At 37.6% G+C, this 19,615-nt stretch overlaps 1 protein-coding gene across 7 annotated transcripts in view; it reads left to right on the forward strand.

Annotated features, from left to right (window-relative positions):
* Positions 1–19,615, forward strand: part of FRY (FRY microtubule binding protein) — a 406,572-nt gene that overhangs the window by 374,753 nt on the left and 12,204 nt on the right. For 3 of the 7 annotated variants that reach the window (XM_036018382.1, XM_036018381.1, XM_036018383.1), the window contains 4 exons: positions 11,358–11,375; positions 13,137–13,247; positions 13,398–13,453; positions 16,056–16,259. In XM_036018382.1, coding sequence (XP_035874275.1) covers positions 11,358–11,375; positions 13,137–13,247; positions 13,398–13,453; positions 16,056–16,259 — 389 coding nt within the window. The remainder of the gene's footprint in view (positions 1–11,357; positions 11,376–13,136; positions 13,248–13,397; positions 13,454–16,055; positions 16,260–19,615) is intronic. The other 4 variants (XM_036018386.1, XM_028532799.2, XM_036018384.1 and 1 more) reach the window with 3 other exon arrangements.

A 19,615-nucleotide genomic window follows, 5' to 3' on the forward strand; every position in this document is an offset into this window, starting at 1 on the left:
GTAACTGGAGTATGATATTGTAATTATTGTTACCAATTTCAGGCCAAACTTCCCCATCTTCCCCTATACTGAAACCAAGCCATATTGCAAAAGAAAATTGGCCTCTTTTTCTTAAGATTTTCAGAGTCAAATTTGTCCCAGTTTCTAAGAATCTATCCCAGCAGCAATCCTGAGGTGACAGAGGGTGTATTTCCCATTTTGTCCATGGTGTACCTGAGGAAGGGAAAAAGAGAGTGGAACTCCCTGGGTCCCTAGAAGCATCCCCTTTGCCTAAGGAGTTCTTTAGTGGGTTACAGGGAGTCCCCCATTTATCCCACCATTGCACACTACCAGACATCTCTAGTGATACAAAGACTTGGGTGTGTCAGCTGGCAAAAAACAAGTTAGAGTTACCATGGACTAATTGTACTCTCTTTCCTGGTGTCTAATTCAGAGGCTTCAGTTAAATTGGACATGTCATGAAGATCCTTGGTAAGTTGGACTCTTGCAAGGAGTTATAGGAAAGGGACTATACCAGTCATTTAAAACATTTCCCAATAAGACTGGAGACCAAAACAAAACTGCTCTATCAGTCTGTTCCTGAGTACAAGAAAAATAAATCCTCCAGTTATGTGGGCCAGGTTCTCTCCTGTCCTGAAAATCTACAGGACTGAAACATCTAAAGAGTAGACATATGCCCTTCTCTGTAAAATACCAGAGAGGAAATTGATTAACTCAAACTAGTTTCCTCTGCTCTTCATGAGTACAGAGGGGGCAGGAGCATTCTAGCTTTTTGCAAACCTACTTCAACCTGCTCTAGGGCAGTATCAATTGAAAGGGCCCACCAACCTTACCTTACATACAGCATTAGAGCAAATGCAGCAAATGTTTCGGTTGCAAAAGAGACAAACCAAATAGGGAAGAGGTGCAAATAAAGAGTCCAAAATTCAGCAGGTGAAGCAAGTCTTAGGAGGCACGTGATTGTCTTGTGAATGAGGCTGACAGTACAAGAGGACAGAGCAAAGATGGGAGGTGCACCCGGCAACCCTTTCTGAGATTTACAGTAGTCCTTAGTGGAGAGCCACAGAGAAGGGAATGATGTTGTGTTTTACAGTGTGCCTCATTATGTAGACATTGTCTTATGTGTGGTGGGGGACCTAGTGTCTTTTTTCTCTGATCCACGACCAGGTAATACCTTACATGGGAGTCTTTTAAGCAGCAGGCACCCTTTTGGCTTAACTTCCTGGTCTGTGCCTATGCAAAAGTGGCAACTCTCTTCGAAGACCAAGGGCATCCCAAGGCATCAGAAAACAGAATGGAAAGGAGACAGAACAAAAGTATCCTCCAACCAATAAGCGGGTCAAGAATTATCTTACTGCTCTGGTGTTTCCACAGAAGACCTCCTGGCTTGCTCACCAGATTGTTGCAGTTGGTTGTGAACAAAGAATTGAACAGACTACACAAACAAAGATAAACAAAGAAATGAAGCAAGCAAGATTTATTAAACCCAAGATACAGGAGTGGGCCATTTCTGAACAGAGAATGGAATCCTTCTGCTGAAAGTGTGCAAGCTTTATTGGGTCCCATGATTCTCCTTGATTGCCTACATGGGGAGGAAACCACAATGCTAATTTAGGGTAATGAGGCAAAGGTACAACTGAAGCTCTGGTGCACAAATGTGGCTCCTTGCCAGATTTCACAAGACAGTTCTCAGAAATCAGGATGCTAACTGATGATAGCTCCAGTATCTCAGGACTTCCTTGTTCCTATTCTATCTCCTGCCTCACTAAGAATGATGTTAAAGTGTTTACTACCAATATTTTCTTCTAGGAGTTTTATGGCTTTAGGTCTTACATTTAAGTTTTTCATCTATTTTGAGTTTATTTTTCTACATGTTGTAAAGACAGTGGTCCGTTTCATTTTCTTGCGTGTATCTAGTCTAGTTTTCCCAGTCACACTTACTGAGGAGACTGTCATTTCTCCATCATGTGTTCTAGTCTCCTTTTTCATAGATCAATTGACTATATAAGCATGGGCCTATTTCTGGGCTCTCTATTCTGTTCTATTATCTGTGTGTCTTTTTATACCAGTATATACTGTTTTGATTATGATAGCTTTGTACTATAGTTAAAAATCAGAGAACATAATGCCTCTAACTTTCTTTTTCTATCTCAAGATTGTGTTGGCTGTTCATGGTCTTTTGTGATTCCCTATAAATTTTAGAGTTATTTGTTGTAGTTCTGAGAAGAATACCATTTGTATTTTGATAGGGATTGCATTGATTCTGTATGTTGCTTTAGGTACTGTGATCATATCAATTCTATTAATCTCTCCAATCCTTGAGCCTGGTATATCCACCCAATTACTTGTGCCCTCTTCAATTTCTTTGTTCAGTGTCCTATAGTTTTTAGGGTAGATGTCTTTAACCTCCTTGGTTAAGTTTATTCCTAGGTATGTTTTTCTTTTTGATGCAATATTAAATGGAATTATTTTCTTAATTTCTGATTCTGATTGTTCATTATTAGTATACAGAACTGTGACAGATTTCTATGTATTTTGTATTCTGCTACAATACTTTACTGAATTAATTTATTCTCTTTTTGGTGGATTCCTGAGGGTTTTGTATATATAACATCATATCATCTGGAAATAGTGACAGTTTTACTTCCCTTCCCATCTGGATGCCTTTTCTTTTTATTATCTTATTTCTGTGGCTAGGATATCCAATACTATATTGAACAACAGTGGTAAGAGTGGTCTTCCTTCTCTTGCTTTTGATATTGGAGGAAAAGCCTCCAGGTCTCCACCATTGACTGTGGTGTTAGCTGTGGGTTTGTCATATATAGCCTTTATCATTTTGAGGTAAGTTCCTTCTATAAACTTGTTAATAGTTTTTGTTATAAATGAATGTTGATTTTCTCAAAGTCTTTTTCTATTGAGATTATTACATGAGTTTTAGCCTTGTGTTTATTGATGTGATATATCACATTAATTCATGGATATTGAACCATCCTTCCATTCCTGATATAAATACCACTTGGTCTTTAATCTTTTTAACATATTTTTTAATTTGGATTGCTCATATTTTGCTAGGAATTTTTCCATCTATGTTCATAAATGACATTAGCCTGTCATTCTCTTTTTTGTAGTGTCTTCATTAGTTTTGGAATCAGGGTAATGCTGGCCTTGTAGAATGGGTTTGGAAGTGTTTTTTCTCTTCAATATTCTTGAATACTTTGAGAAGAGAAGGTATTAATCCTTCTTTAAATATTTGGTAGAATTCACCTATGACACTGGCTGGTCCTGGGCTTTTGTTTGTGGAGAGGATTTTTTAAATTACTGATTCAGTTTTATTGCTAGTTATTGATCTGTTCATATTTCCTGTTCCTTTCCACTTTAATCTTGGAAGGTTGTTTCTAGAAATTTATCCATTTCTTCTAGATTGTTCATTTTGTTAGCATATAATTGTTCAAAGTTTTCTTAAATGATCTTTTGTATTTCTGTGGTATCAGTTGTAATCTTTTCTCTTTCATTTCTGATTTTATTTATTTAGGCCCTTCTGTCTTTTTCTTGATGAGTCTGATGAGAGGTTTGTCAATTTTATATTTCCTTTCAAAGAAACAGTTCTTGGTTTCATTGATCTTTTCTATATTTATTCTCTATTTTGTTTATTGCTCCTCTGATATTTATTATTTCCTTCCTTCCACTTATTTTGGTTTGTTTGTTTGTTCTTTATCTAGTCCCTTTAGGTATAAAGTTATATTGTCTATTTAGGATTATTCCTGTTTCTGGAGATAGGCCTTTATAACTGGAATTCTCTCTTCAAAGGCTTTTGTTGCATCCCATAAATTTTGGAAGGTTGTATTTTCATATTCATTTGTGTCAAGGTAGTTTTTTTATTTTTTATTCATTTTTTCTTTGCTCCATTCGTTGTATAGTATATGTTGTATAACCTCCATGTATGTGTGTTTTTTCCAGTTTTTGGCTAGTAATTTCTAGTTTCATGCCATTGTGGTTGGAAAATATGCTTGATAATTTCAATCTTCCTGAATTTTTGAGGAATCTTTTGTTGCCTCGTATGTGCCTAAAATGTGGTCTATCCTGGACAATGTTCTTTGTGCCCCTGAGAAAACTACATATTGCACAATTTGGGGATGAAATGATCTCTAAATGTCTATTAAGTCAGTCTGCTCTACTATGATATTTAAGGCTATTATTACCATATTAATTTATATCTGTATGATTTATCCACTTAAATAAGTATGGTATTAAATTAGTCCCCAGCTATTAATGTATTACTGTTAATTTCCATCTTTATTTCCATTAATATTTGCTTTATATACTTAGGTGCTCCTGTATTGGGGGCATAGATATATACAGTTGTTATAATCTATTCTTGGATTGACCACTTTATCATTTATGTCTTTGTCTTCTTTGTCTCCTTGTAGATTCTTTATTTTTTAAGGTCAATTTAGTTGGATATTAGTGTTGCTACTTCAGCTTTCTATTCATTTCTATATTCATAGAATAACTTTTTCCATCTCTCACTTTCAGTTTCTGTGTGCCTTTCAATGCAAATTGAGTCTCTTATAGGGAAAGTGTAAATGTGTCTTGTGGGATTTGTTTTTGTTCATTCAGCCATTGTATATATTTTGATTGGTGCATTTAGTCCAGTTACATTTAAAGTAATTATTGATAGGTATGTGCTTACTGACATTTTGTTCATTGTTTTTTGTTGATTTTACTGTTCTTTATTCTTTTTTCTTTTGATCTCTTTCCTTTTGAATTCATAGTTTTCTTTAGTGTTTTGTTTGGGTTTCTTTCTATTATTTTTTTTTGCATTCACTGTGTAGGTTTTTAGTTTGTGGCTACCATGAGGTTCATATACATCCATCTATGTCTATAGCAGTCTGTTTGCAGCTGATAACTGATAAGCACTGCATTTTTACTCCCTCATCAGGCTTTGTTTTTGATGTCATGTTTTATATATATTTTCTTTTCTATATCCCTCTTTTTCATATAGTTAATTTTGCTACCTTCATCTTTTAACCTTCATATTAGCTTTTTAAGTGGTTTGATTCACTGTGTTTATTATACACTTGCCTTTACCAGTGAGGTGTTTTCTTTCCATCCTATATTTTATTATTTCTCATTATGGCCTCTTATATTCTGCATAAATAAGATCCTTTAATATTTCTTGGAAATCCAATTTAGTGTTGATGAACAGCTTTAGTTTTTACTTGCCCTGGAAACTCTTTTATCTCTCCTTGAATTCTGAATGATAAACTTGCTGGGTAAATTATTCCAGGTTGTAGGTCTCTTTCAGCACTTTAAAGTTGTCCTACTATTCCCTTCTGGCTTTTAAAGTTGCTGCTGAAAGCTCAGCTGATAGCCTTATGGGTTTCCTTTCTATATGAGAGTGTCACTTGTTTTCTTCTTGCTTCCCTCAATATTGTCTCTTTATCCCTAACTTTTGCCATTTTAATTACAACATGCTTTGGTGTGGGCCTCTTTGGGTTCACATTGTTTGGAACTCTCTTTGCTTATTGGACATCTGTTTCCTTCCCCAAGTTAGGAAAGTTTTCAGTTATTATTTCTTGAAATATACTTTCTGCGCTTTTCTCTGTCCTCAGCTTCTGTAATCCCTATAATGCAAATGTTAGACCATTTGACATTGTTCCAGAGGTCACTAATATCATCTTCATTTTTTAAACTGTTGTTTTAATTTTGCTGTTCTTGTCAGGTGATATTTACTACTCTGTCTATAGGTTGCTAACCCATTCTTCTATATTAATCTGCTGTTGATTCCTTCTAAAGTATTTTTATTTAAATTATTCTCTTTTTCCTCTCTACTTGGTTCTTTATTATATTTTTAGCTCTTTTTTGAAGTTCTCTGAGTTCCTCTATCCTACTCTGAAGTTTCTTGAGCATCCTTATGACCATTTTTTAAAAATTTTTATAGGCAAATTACTTAAATCCATTTTATTAGATTTTTTCCTCCATGGCTTTGTGTTCCTGCAATTGGGGCATATTCTTCTGTCTCCCTACTTTGTTTAAATTCTATGTATGTTCCTATAAGTCAAGTGAAATAACTTTCTCTCTCAATCTTGAAAAAGTGGCTTCTGTGAAGACTATGTGTTAGATAGTTTTGGCGGGCTGATTGTATTCTGCATTGGCACATGTCATGTCTGTCCAGAAGTAGTGGATTCTCTAAGAAAGAACCTGGTGTACACATATGTGCAGTAGCTCCCTGTTGTCCTGGGTGTCATTGCTATGAATTTGGGGTGGGTGAGCCTGATGTGTGTATGCTTCTTTGGCCTTTTGATGTGGGTGGGGCTGCCAGGTATGTGCTCACAGAAGCATACCACTAGGTCTTAACTTTCTCTGGATGGTGCAGCTCCATGTATACGTGCAGCACTGGCCAGCCCTGCATACAAGTACTGCTAGTTCTACACTCTTTCTGCGTTGCAGCACCATGCTGTACCTGCTAGACCAATATCCAGCTAGAGGGACCCCATTCATCCATACTATGGTGCTCTCCTTTTTGTACTCTAGGTAACTCCAGGAGTAGTATTAGGCAAATGCAACAACAGCCCTACAGGTTAGCTAAGGAACAAGAGAGAGTTGCAGTCCTAGAGAGACCCTCAGCTCCCAGAAAACTAGATCCCCAACCTTCTCTATGCAGTCTTGGCCTCTCTTTCACTCTCTTTCTCTTGTCGTCTTATGCAGAAGCTGTTCAGTTGGCCCTTAGTTACCTATCAGGAGGAATTGCTCTAAATATACACATGCATTTGATACGTACTCAGGAGGAGCTCAGCATCCTCCTATGCCACCATCTTGAACCCTCCTCAGGAAGTATTTTAAGGGAAAGCTTTTTTAAAAAATAGGTGTGATTAGTAAATTATTTAGGCTTGTTGGTGATCACAATACTAATTCTTCTAGAATAAGACACCACACACACTCAACAGAACAAGAAACAAGGCATGTGTCTCATGAGAGGAGCCACACTCATTGGTAGACACTGCTTTACCAGTACTTTTTCAGCCTGAGAATATCAAGAGGAGAAACATATCTCTTCACAACTAAAAACTGTACTTCTATTTACTTGGGTTTCTCTTGAGCTCTCTATCTCCTGTGGAGTTCATTCTGGAGTCACTACTACTATGTAACTTAACAGAAATGTGGCTCAGAGTAAAGAACTCATTTCTAGATTCTCCAGGCGACAACCTCAGCCCCACAACTAGTTAACACAGTTTACCTCCTAGTTCTGCAGAGCTGGACCTAGGAGAGCATGAAATGTTTCCACTTCACTCATCATATGAGATTTTCGCTGACACACTCAGGATTCAACAGATATTTCTGAGCACTACTTAAACACATGACTCTTTGGACTCAAGTACAATAATTGACATTTAGCCCTACTACATTTCATTTTATATTCAAACCGCCATTCCAATTATAAGGGTCTTGATCACTAAGGCTCTGTTATGTATTTTCTTTTCCTACATAATCAATCGATGAATGAGAAGCTGGCAGCCTCTGTTCTTATACAGACTAAACAAGTTAAATTGAACAAGACATTTCTCCAGTTAAACTGTAATCTGTTAGACATCATCCCTTCTGTATACTCAATTACTCTTTATTATATAAGGAATCCTCTTTCCAATATTGACTAAGGAAATGTATACTACAGTCAATGTTTTCTTGAAAATAATGGATACCTCAGGCTGTGCAATCTGTATCATAGGCTTAAAGGTATTTATCTTTCAAAGCTTTGAAAAATATTCATGGCCAAGGTCCAAAAAAGTGCTCATCAAACATAAAATAATCATCAGTGTGCCAGACTCATGTGATATTAGCAACAGGTGAGTGCATATTGTTCATACTTGCTTGGTAGATTAGATGCAGCTATGTATTACTGAGTAGAGAGACTTCAACAATTGACTAAATTACCTACATTTTATTCTGTTTACATTTTATTCTGTTTAGTTTTAGTGACTTTCAGAGATGAAATGTGATAAAAATAATAGCTGATACAGTACACTGTGGCTCATCTTCTGTCATGTTGAAAACTTCTCAGATTTTTTACATATGTCATAAGCATAGAACTCATTTCAGAGCAGAATCCAGAGAAACAAGAATGCCTGTGCTACTGTTAATGAATAAGAATTAGATTATTCTGGGCTTTTAAGCTACCATATCTGTAATCAGTTCTTAGCATCTTGGTTTCTTGATCTTTCTTTCTTATGTTGAGAAAACATTCCTCTAAATCCAATTTATAGATTAAGCCATAGCAGGACTGCAGCAACAGGGCTTGCAGGAAAATTCTTTAAACCAAATAAAACAGTGACCTTCCCACATTTTCACAAGAACTTTGAATCACATGCATACATTTATAAGTAAGACTTCTAAAGAGGTTTTTTAAAAACATATCTAAGAAAACATTAGCACAGGGTAGGGAACATTTTTATCACTTTCCATAAAATGTCCCCCTAGAAAGGCATTTTTACTATCTTTTTGAGGCTCTAAATGAAAAGTAGGTTTCAGTCTCTGGCCTAGAAAAAGATTCTGAGATAATAAATGTCAAGGCAGCTTGAACTAGCTTACCTAAAAAGAAGACTTTAAGAAGGACATTGATTTAAATCCCACCTTCCTTCCCTTCACTGCTGGTTCCCTGTGGATTTTTCTTTATTTCACTTAACACAGTCTTCATTTCTTCCCTTATGCATTTGCCATATTCAACAAATTCTCTGAGCATCCTTATCACCAGTATTTTGGACGCTGCATCTGATAGGTGCAGAATTCAATATAGGTTGGCTATTTCCATTTTGCTTAGTCTTTTTCTGGAGTTTTGATCTATTCTTTCATTTGGGCCATATTTCTTCTCCACCATTTGGCAGCCTCCCTATGTTTATTTCTGTGTATTACTGAAATACACAGTATTTCATGGAGCTGCTTTGACTTGGTGCACCTGTTACATTTTAAGGGGTGGAGTCTTAGGTATCTGCCAGGGTGGGGCAACCCACTTCACCACTTTGTGGAGCTGTATGTGGAGCAGAGGTTGGATTGAAGGGCAGATAAAGTGCTTCCCAGACAAGGTGAAGCTAAAGGAGTTCATCATCACCAAGCCCTTAGTATATGAAATGTTAAAGGGACTAATTTAAAAAAAAAGATCAAAACTATGAACAGTAAAATGACAACAAACTCACCACTATTGACAATTTAATCTAAAAAAAAACTAAGCAAACAACTAGAACAGGAACAGAATCATAGAAATAGAGGTCCCATGGGGGATTATCAGTGGGGAGGTGGAAGGGGGAGAATGGTGGAAAAGGTACAGGAATTAAGAAGTATAAATGGTAGGTACAAAATAGACACAGGGATGTTAAGAACAGTATAGGAAATGAGGCAGCCAAAGAACCTATATGTACAACCCATGAACTAAGGCAGGCATTGCTGGAGGACAGGGGGGTACTCTGAGGAAGAAAGCAAAGGAGGAAAATATTGGGACAACTATAATAGCATAATCAATAAAATATACTTAGAAAAAGAAAAAAGGAGGACACTGAAAACTGGTGTCATCCCTGAAGGTGGCTACCTCCCAAGAAACAGTTTGAGAGCACTGAAAACTGAGTGGAAGGAATTCACTGATGATGAAATTCCTTAGCACCAAGCAGTAGTCAAAAAGGTGTATTTGCCTTTATTGAACAGAGAATTTACTTTACCTGATGTGATGATCTTCTTGCTTTACAACTTTGCTTTGAAGAACAGTAAAGAAAGAAAGAAAGAAAGAAAGAAAGAAAGAAAGAAAGAAAGAAAGAAAGAAAGAAAGAAGAAAACAGCATTTTCTTCATGCAAGACCATGTAATTTACTTAGCCCTTGCTTCATTCCACACTTCTTAAAAGTAAATTCCATGGTAGAAGCAGTTATGTGCTAAAGTGCATACTAAACATTTTGATCAAATTTGACATTTTCTAAAAAGCCTCTATAGTGGAAATTCTGTATATATACACTTAAGACTCTGGCCCCGTACTCTTTTGGGAATGATGTATGTAAGTACATAAAATTTGGCTATAAAAACTTTCAGGCAGAAAGTTTCCTCCGAAAATAGTAAACACTTTAGGTTGTATAATCTATATCATAAGATAAAGGTATTATCTTTCGAAGTTTGAAAGATATTCATGGCCAGGGCCCCAAAAATAAAACTACTTAATAAACACAACAGTCATCAATGTGCCAAACCCATGTAACATGTGAAGCAAGAAGAGACCCTTGGAAGATAGGGGCTGTGGTAGGAATTGGCAGTGGTAGTGCTCTCTGTTTGAAGACAGTAATAAATAATATGATCATTCTATTTTTTAGTGCACCGAACCTTATATTAAGTACAATACATTAAACTGATAACTCAGAGAATTTTTTGGAAAGAGCTTTAATATAAGAGGTTTTTGTTGTCAAGAACTGGAAAGAAACTAAGTGAGGTCTTCAAATATTTTGAAAATCCCGAACCAGATATATTGACCCATAATAAAGAAGGACCAAACTGATTTATTTAGTATCATGTCAGGTTATAGTTATCTCTTTCCACATACCCAAACCTTCCCTAAACCAATTCTGTGGTAATGATATGGCAACACCAAAAAATGGTAGCCATAGCTGAACATAACCCCATCAAAATTTATATTAATCTATACTAACTATAAGCTCTATGTTACTTTTGTCTACTGGCAAATAAATAAATAAAATAAATAAATAATGCAAGAAAATTACTGTATCTCACACTTCTTTGGGAAGTATACAGACAATGTTTAGCACTTTGAAATGACAATATCTAGCAGTACTAAAAAATATTCTTAACATGGAGGGCAATCTGATTAAAGGAAATGCCACTTAGGTTGTTAATTATATTTTATGTTAATTGGATAGTCATAATTTAGTAAATATGAAACCAAACATATGGCTCTGCCTTAACATTTAGCAATGGTATAATTTGTTTGGAGCTGTAGTTCATTCACATGACTCAGCTGATCTCACAGTTCCATGTCCACATTATTATTCACATTTAAATACTAAAATCATCATGCAATAAAAGTTTTGACCTCTGGTATCCAAAATTTACAAAATCTAAACCAACTAACCAGAGAATCTAAAAAATTACAAATTATATTTTTCAATGTTTCTCACTAGAGCTTATTTTTAACTGGGCCGCTGTGCATGTTGAATGGGTACCGCATTTGCAGCCATTTAGCAAGTCTGGGCAAGCAATGCTAATACTGCTGCTGGTTCTGCTGGCGGAAGAGGGCCATGCTTTCTGTGCATGCAGACACTGACCCTGTGCTCTCTTTCCTTTCCTGTCTCCTGTGCCATGCTTGCTGTGTAGCAAATGGAATCTCTGGCAGTAAGTTAACTTTCTTTCATACTCTCTGCCCATTTGAGGCATGGACCCATAACAAATCTTATTTTCACTGTTACTGTTATATCTCTTAGCATGTTGCCCCTTTTTCCTTCCATTTTATTTTATTTGGTAGACTGATATATGCCAGTTTGTTAGTAGCATTCTGAGCTGCTTTTGTCCCAAAAGTTGAAACCTACTTTTTTCTACTCAAAGTTGCTATGAATTCTCATACTATCCATGGAATATTTTGAGTTACAACTACCATAATCTGACCCTTAGGAAAGTCAGAGTTTTCATAGATAGGTTTCATCTTAAATTGCAAAAGTAGCATTATTTTTTAAATACTTTTTATTTATCTGCAACTCTCTGGCAATTATCTTTTATACCACATTTTAAAAGACTTTCCATAAAGAAAACTTTAAAATAAGATGTTTTACTGAGACAACCAAAGATCTAGTTTGGGGTAACTAGTGAGTGTAGCTACTTCTTTAATCTTAGGCTAGTTTCCAGCATTCAGAGATCAGATAAATCTAAGTAAAATTTTTCCCCTTAAGGGCCAGAGAAAGAGTAAGTGAAGGAAGAAACTTTATTCAGCATAGTTTTAAGTGAACTTCAGGAACTTTTATAAATTAGCATCAAAAGTCTGTTAATGATACTATTAACAGAATATTCTTCCTAAATTTAAATTCTTGTCATTTATCTCCTTGAACTGATTTGAGGGAACAGTTTTAAGCTATCACAGCAGCTCTCAAAACAGAGCTGAGTTTTTCTTAACTCCATTAGCAAAAGAAAGGCCCTCGTTATCTTCATGGAAACACACTTGAAAACTGAATAGTGAAATGTAGTTTAAGCCACATATTTAACCACTTTCACTGGAGACCGCTCAGCCATGCAATTCTACCTAATGAAGGTTATTCTTTTCTTTACACAGAATCTCATCTAGTACCTAGAATTAACCCATTCTTAGAATTAAAAACAGGCAATGTTTAGAGGCTGTTATGAGCAGATATGACTCAAAGAGCAATATTATCATTGGTGTTAGAATTACTCATAATTATTTTTCTCTCATAGGATACATAAGCCATATAATGAAAACATTTTAAATTCCAGAGGTATCCATAGGGTTTTAGGGCCATTTTGTATGATCACTTGTTTATGTTCTTTCCACATTTAGTTTTTAATGTTTTTGTAATTTCTCCTTTTTGGTCAGCATATTTTGGCTGCTTTTTATATCTCTTTAATTCAACAAACACTTATTGACCACTAAACAGCAGCCTCATCAGTAAAGCTGACACAGCGCCTTAGGGTGTTTACACAGACTTCAGGATGAGTATCTGTACCCAAAATGCAGCCAGAATTGTCCCATGGTTAATCTCCCAGGTGTCTGCTGAATTTATAAACTTAACACTTAGAATGACTTAATGTTTTACCTTTCAAATGTACTTTTCAAAAATTTCTTCTTTTTAAAAATAATTTATAGCTTATAAAAATTAAGACAATAGCAACTATAATTTGTAGATATATAACTGGCAAATGTATGGAAATCTGGCAATTCATTCAGTCCCTTTATAGCTACTACACCTCACTAATTAGTCATCTTCCATGTTATATTGTGAATTTTTCACTGATACTTATTGACTGGATGTTGTTGTTCTGTCTTATTGGGAATAATAACAGCTAGTTGTGGAACAACTAAGATTTTGCTTGTTATGCAAACACTGTGCTTAACTCATTGATCTCTTCCCACACCAATTCTCTCTGCAGCAACTGGAGCTGTGTCAGAGGCTATACAAGCTGCACTTCCAGCTGCTGTTGCTCTTCCAGTCCTACTGCAAGCTCATTGGCCAGGTGCACGAAGCCAGCTCCATGCCCGAGGTAAGCCCTGTGCTTCCCACCCCCAGTGCTGCCACAACAATCAGTCCTTTCCTTCCATCTGTAACTGTCCAAATGATTTTATTCCCACATAATTATTTTGCTTTAGAATAAGTCTTAAATGTGTCCTGTATTTCTGTTCTCATTTGGCAGCACCAGGACAAGGGTGAGGCAAGCGACAGGCTAGGCACAAAACTGAAGAACTCCAGTATGGGCCCCTCCCTCAGTGCTGTGTCAGAAGCCTCACTTGGCTCACCCTATTCCTGGCCCTGGGTCCCTGTGTTATGTTTTTACTTTTATTTTTAGCTTTTTGTACTTGCTCTTACACTGAGATAAGAAGGAAATATCTATATGATGTTTCATTCTCTTCTACTTCCCTGCTTAACATTATTATGCTTTGATATTTTTAATGTGAAAAGTGAAATAATTGAAACATTAATTCCAAGTGAGCCAAAATTTCCCTAGAAGTAAAGAAATAGTACTACCACATAGCAAGTGAAATAACGGGGATGTGAAGAGGGTATTATGGAAGCCTAGAGGACTGATGCCTGAGTCATCTGAGAAGGTTGAAAAAGAATCGCATTTTGGAGGAAATCTCATCTTAGCCAATTTTTCAATGATGAGTTGGAGTTAGAGAGAGAAAGTGGGGGCTAAGGAAGAGTGTTCCAGTAGGAAAAAGAATGGGCATAAATGTGGTGGTGAGAAAGGGAAAGGAACTACAAGCCATTTACTTTTGATAGAATATAATGTGCAAACAAAAAACTAGTGATGGAGCAAGCAGAAGAAATGGGTAAAGGGAGATCATGGAAGATACTATGCCTAAAAGTGTTTTGGTTAGAGCTTATGGCAGAGGTAATGAGATGGATTTGATTGCAACTAGACTGGAGACAGGGAGATCACTTACAAGACTGATAAAATAGCTCAGACAAGAGATGAGAGTTTGAAATAGGACGGAAGAGTTAGGTATGAAGAGAAGGAAGGAAGTGTAAGAGATCATTAAGCAAAAGGTGAATGAACCTGACTGGGGGGAGGGGTGAAGGACAGGAAAGAGTGTGATGCTCAGATTCCATCTCAGATGAACTAAGACATTGGCAGTACCACAAGTGAGACAGGGATATAAAAAGAGGACTAAGGCTATTGTACATCCAACCAGCCAAGCCCACTAGACCATCCCAGGGTAACGACATCTTGCAGACGGTAAAATACAAGGACCTAGAAGAGATCAGAGGTCAGAGGAGAGAACTGAACTGAAGGCCTGGATGTGGTAGTCTTCAGTGCAGATCCAGGAAACCATCCTACCAAGAGCATTGGGGTGAGGATGAAGCACCATATTTATCACTCAGTTGGAAAAAAAGGAAAAAGGATGGTATAGTTTTTTATTATGCTCTCAAGTGCTAATTTCAAGGGAGTCATAAACCAGACATCTTTATTCATAAGAGCGTTTCAAAAACCAGATTTCCTCCATAGAATTATAAATGATCAGATAAAAGAGGGGCAGTTGATATGTTATTTGCCATGTTGTCAAGATAAAGTTTACTCTTTTTACTTTTCTAACAAATGTTAACAGAATCCTTAGAATCCATGTTAGCTCTAAAAAGAGGACATACAAATGCAACTCACATGTCCTTTTCCATATTAAAAAGGCAATTAAAGTTTCACTTTGAAAAGTAAATTATGTTACATATCTTATGTGTGTTTATGTATGTGTATATATGATATAATTGTTTATAATTGCTTGTCAATTTAAAGTGAATTTCTTCTTTATTTAAAACTTGCCTAGATTTAAAATAATCAAAAAGAAATTCACTTCCAACTGAAAAAACTCATGTACATAAGGCACTCTAATATCTTATTTAAAATCATTACCTCAGTAAACTAAATTTAAACCTAGCTCTGGAGTATGTATTTAAATTTACAGGCATCTGTATGGAAACAAATATTCCTGAGGGCTTTGGTGCTATTGCTTATAAAATGAGCAAATTGGGCATTAACATGTTGGATAAATCAATTCTGCAAGGAAAATAAGCACCATCAATTTGTATTACAAAGGAAAATACATGTAAATTCATGTCAGTTTCTTAAAATGCTCTTGAGATCAGATTTCTTCCACAGTACATTTTAGGTTCTCTCCTATGATTTACTTTTTTACACCCTGGATCTTTTGGTTTCAGTAATTTTGAAGGAAAATCTTTTACCGCTGTAACATGAACACTAATATTACATTGACATTTTTTCTCCTCTTCCTTAAAATTATGTCTTTAATCTCTTTCCATAGCATAGAAATAGTGAGAAAATTTTATTTTTCAGAGTCCATGTTGATTACATTTATTGAGCATTATATGACAAAATTATAATTATTTTATGTACACTGTCTCATTCATCTTTAAAATTACTCTGTGATATCTTCAGTCCCACAGATAAGAAAACTAAGACACATAAAAGTCTAGTTGACTGTGGTCCTCCCATACATTGTAGAACTGGCATTTAAATCCAGCTGTATCCAACTCCCAAGCCCAAGTTCTCGTGTACATTTTACCTCTAAATATGCCCTTCTGCTTACATATAAAACACTTTAAAGGAAGTCTTAAAATTTTTTCTATAAGAAGCACTTCTGAGCTGTTGACACAAAATTATGTCATCAATACAACCCAGTAACCACCTACACATATCAGCATGCTATCCTGTTTCATTTGTCCTATGTTAGTTTACCAAGGTATTGAGCTTCTGCTTAATCATACCACATATAGTCATTTGTTTTCCTTTGAGGATGTCAAGTCCAGTCTTTAACTAGAGTAAAAATATTTTTTAACAGCTGCTAAATATGTCCAGGGAACTGAGTGACTTAAAGAAAAATCTGAAGGAGGCCACTACAGCCATTGCAGCTGACCCTCTTTATATAGAGGGTTCATGGTCTGAGCCAGCCTTCACATCAACCGAAGCAGCCATCCAGTCCATGCTGGATTGCCTGAAGAACAACGAACTTAGCAAGGCTTTACGTCAAATCAGGGAATGCAGGTAAGTGTACTATCTCTTTTAGACATGCTTAAAGGAAATGCATGCCTAATAGTTACTTTGTCATGGTGGGGAATAAATCACTACAGAAGTAATATCTATATATTTTATATAACTTCTTAGATCTCTGCTGCTACCATGCCAGAAACATCAGATTTCAGAACTTACATGTTTAAAGTACTGATGCTATTTCTGGTAATCTGTCATCCCTAAAATGCTGGTACACTTCAGTGTATACCCCAACAAAGGGACCAAGATGGCATCAGTGTAGGACAATGCTGAAATCACCCACTCCCACAAACTCACTGAAATATACACATATACCTATATAGAGAGCAGTTATCCCTAACAGACAACTGAAAGCTGATTGAAAATAGCTTCTGAACACAAATGAGAGAAAGAAACCAAACAGAAAAGACTGAAAAAATATGGGAGCTCTCTGGGATCTGCAGGAACTCTCCAGGACCAGAGGTGCTAATGAACACCATTATTTACATCCCCCTCCACCTTCATAGGGCAGGCAGGAGCTCTACTGAGGTGCCTTGATCTACCTGCAAGATTACAGCATGTTTCCAGACACACTGCCCAGAGTCCATTTCACTCTGAACAAAAAGAGCAAGTAGGAACAACAGGGCATCATGACCCATACTGGGACTCTCTGCCCAGTTCCAACCAGCCTGCCAAAACTACCAGGCACACAGCCTACACAGACTTTGCTTCTACACAAGACAACTTCCTGTACAAGAGATGAGAGATCATACAGGGAAGGCTAGGGAGCCACAGGAGCTCTCAAGGAACCGCAGAAGTCTCTCCATGGTTGGAGGTGCTGGTGAGCTCCATTGTGTACATTCCCCTTTACCTCCATTGGGCAGGCAGGAGCTCTACACAGGCCTGCAAGATTGCCACATTGCATTCCTAGACACATCTCCTGAGCCCATTTTGACTTCAAACAAAGAGCATCAAAGCATTACATAATCAACAAAGCATTACTACATAACCTGGCCTCCTTGCCTGAGATGCTCTAGCTTGGTAGCCTAATACCATAAGCACTGACTCAAGTCTAGCTGGCCTTCCAAAATAACCCAGCACACACTGCCTACACATAGGTAACTTCTACATAAAGCCACTTTTTCAAGACTGGGAGAGATAACTATCTTGTCAAATTCACATGAATAATATAGAAAGTCAAACAAAATGAAGGAAAAAAAATAGAATAACTCCCTAATGAAGAAACAAGAAAAAAGTCCCTAAGGAGATGGAGATAAGTCATTTGCTTGATAAAGAATTCAAAGAAATAGTCATAAAGGTGCTCACCAAACTTGAGAGTGGAATACAAAAACTTAAAACTACAACAAACAAAGTTCAGTGGCTCAGGAGAGCAGCACAGGGCTGGGACTTTCAGCCCCATACTGCTGGGTTCTAAGCCTGCATGGAGCTGGCACTTTAGGCCCCACCATACTGAGACCAGCTGCATGGAGAGATGGAAGTGCCATGTACAGCTCACCTTCAACCCCATCCTGCTTGGTTTGGCGGTGTGGGGGGACTGGGGAGCTGCACAGAGCTGAGATTTTCAGACTGTGTCTTCCGGAGAGGCGTCTGTCTGGGAGCCAGGTGGGTAAGTACTGGGCTCTGTGGCTACATTGCAGGGAGGCAAATAAAAGCTCTGCTGCAAGTTCAGCATGTGCTACTCTAGGAAGGAGAAGAAGTGCCCACCCCCCACTACAGGCTTGTGGGCATGACCCCCAGCAGGAGATATTTGGATCAACCCTGCCAAGTCCTGGATACTGCCTCTGGGCACAGTTCTATCGGGGGAGGGGAAGGACAGCAGCTCAGAGTGGGGACAAAGTGTGAGATCCTTGGGGGCTATTGCCTGGGACCAGGATGAAGTGCTTAGCCCCCTCCTGTAGGATGGGCTAGCATCATCCCCAGTGGGAGACTCTATTGATCTGTCTGCCTGAGCCCAGGCAGAGTTTGCTCCTGCAGAAGGGATAGCTGTCTGTATCCAACCTCAACCTGTAACAAGCCCCCTAGGGGAAACTAGAGTTGGAGACTCTGGCAGAGACTGAGAAATTTGGCTTTGAAGCAGGGACTACTTTCCCCTTATGGAGTACCTGACTGCATGATCCCCAAGTAGAGGACCCACTGGCCCTGTCTCAGCTAGCCTGGGCTCATCCTACAGTCTCTCTCCAGAAGGCTCTGGAGGAAAACCAGGCAACCTCAGGGGGAGACACAGCAGCTGATAGGTGGAGGTAGACTTCAGGGGGCCTCGGTCCTTTTACAGACCTGCCTCCAACTCTAACCTGGAAGAAGCAGACCAATTTACACAGATTGTCCCCTCTCACACATACTTAGATACAGTAGACACAGACACAAACAGCGAACAGCATGGTACCTACAGACAGGTAGCCCAAGGCCAGTTACACACATCTGACAGCAATTTGTACTTGAATCCCACTCAAGTGGACCGAGAACCAACACAACCAATGGTGCACTTCAGAGCATGCCAGAACTTGACCCAGCTAGCCACACACATGGCATACCCAAAGAAGGATTCCAGCAGTCACCAGATCTTTCTGAGAACAACCCCACCTCAGTGGGTAGCTTCTGCACAGCATTTCATAGACAGTGATCAAAGTTTGCCCAGCCTGAATGGTTAATTCCACCCAGGAATGGACCAACAGCATTCAAGCCTCAACTACAACAGGAGGTATATACATAACCCAGAAAAAACATTCCTGGATCATGGAACTCAGGTGATCAGACAATTGTGCCACTGAGCCAACAAGACATCAATCATAAAACCATCATAACAAGTGTGGAATTCATAGCAGATCTACCTAATACACAGAGACAAAATGGAGGAGACAAAGAAAAATACCACAAGCAAAAGAAAAAGAGAAATCCCCAGAAAAAGAATTAAATAAAATGGATGAAATGGGAGGAACCAAAATACCAGATGCAGAGTTTAAAATAATAGTTATAAGAATACTCATGGATCTTAGAGGAGGAATGGATGATCTCAGTGAGAACTTAAACAAAGAGATAGTAAGCATTAAAAATGACATAGAAACCATAAAAAAGAACTAGTCAGAAATGAAGACTACCATATCTGAAATGAAGAATCCATTAGAAGGAATCAACAACAGATTAGATGAAGCACAGGATCAAATCAGAGAATTAGAGAATAAGATAACAGTAACCACCCAAGGAGAGCATGAAAAAGAAAGAGAGAATTAAGAGAAATGAGGAAAGTCTAAAGCAGGGGTGTCAAACTCACTTTCACTGGGGACCACAGCAGCCTTGCAGTTGCCTTCAAATGGCCAAATGTAATTTTAGGACTGTATAAATGTAACTACTCC

Source organism: Phyllostomus discolor, chromosome 2 (genome assembly GCF_004126475.2).
Source record: "Phyllostomus discolor isolate MPI-MPIP mPhyDis1 chromosome 2, mPhyDis1.pri.v3, whole genome shotgun sequence".
NCBI classification, from domain to species: domain Eukaryota; kingdom Metazoa; phylum Chordata; class Mammalia; order Chiroptera; family Phyllostomidae; genus Phyllostomus; species Phyllostomus discolor.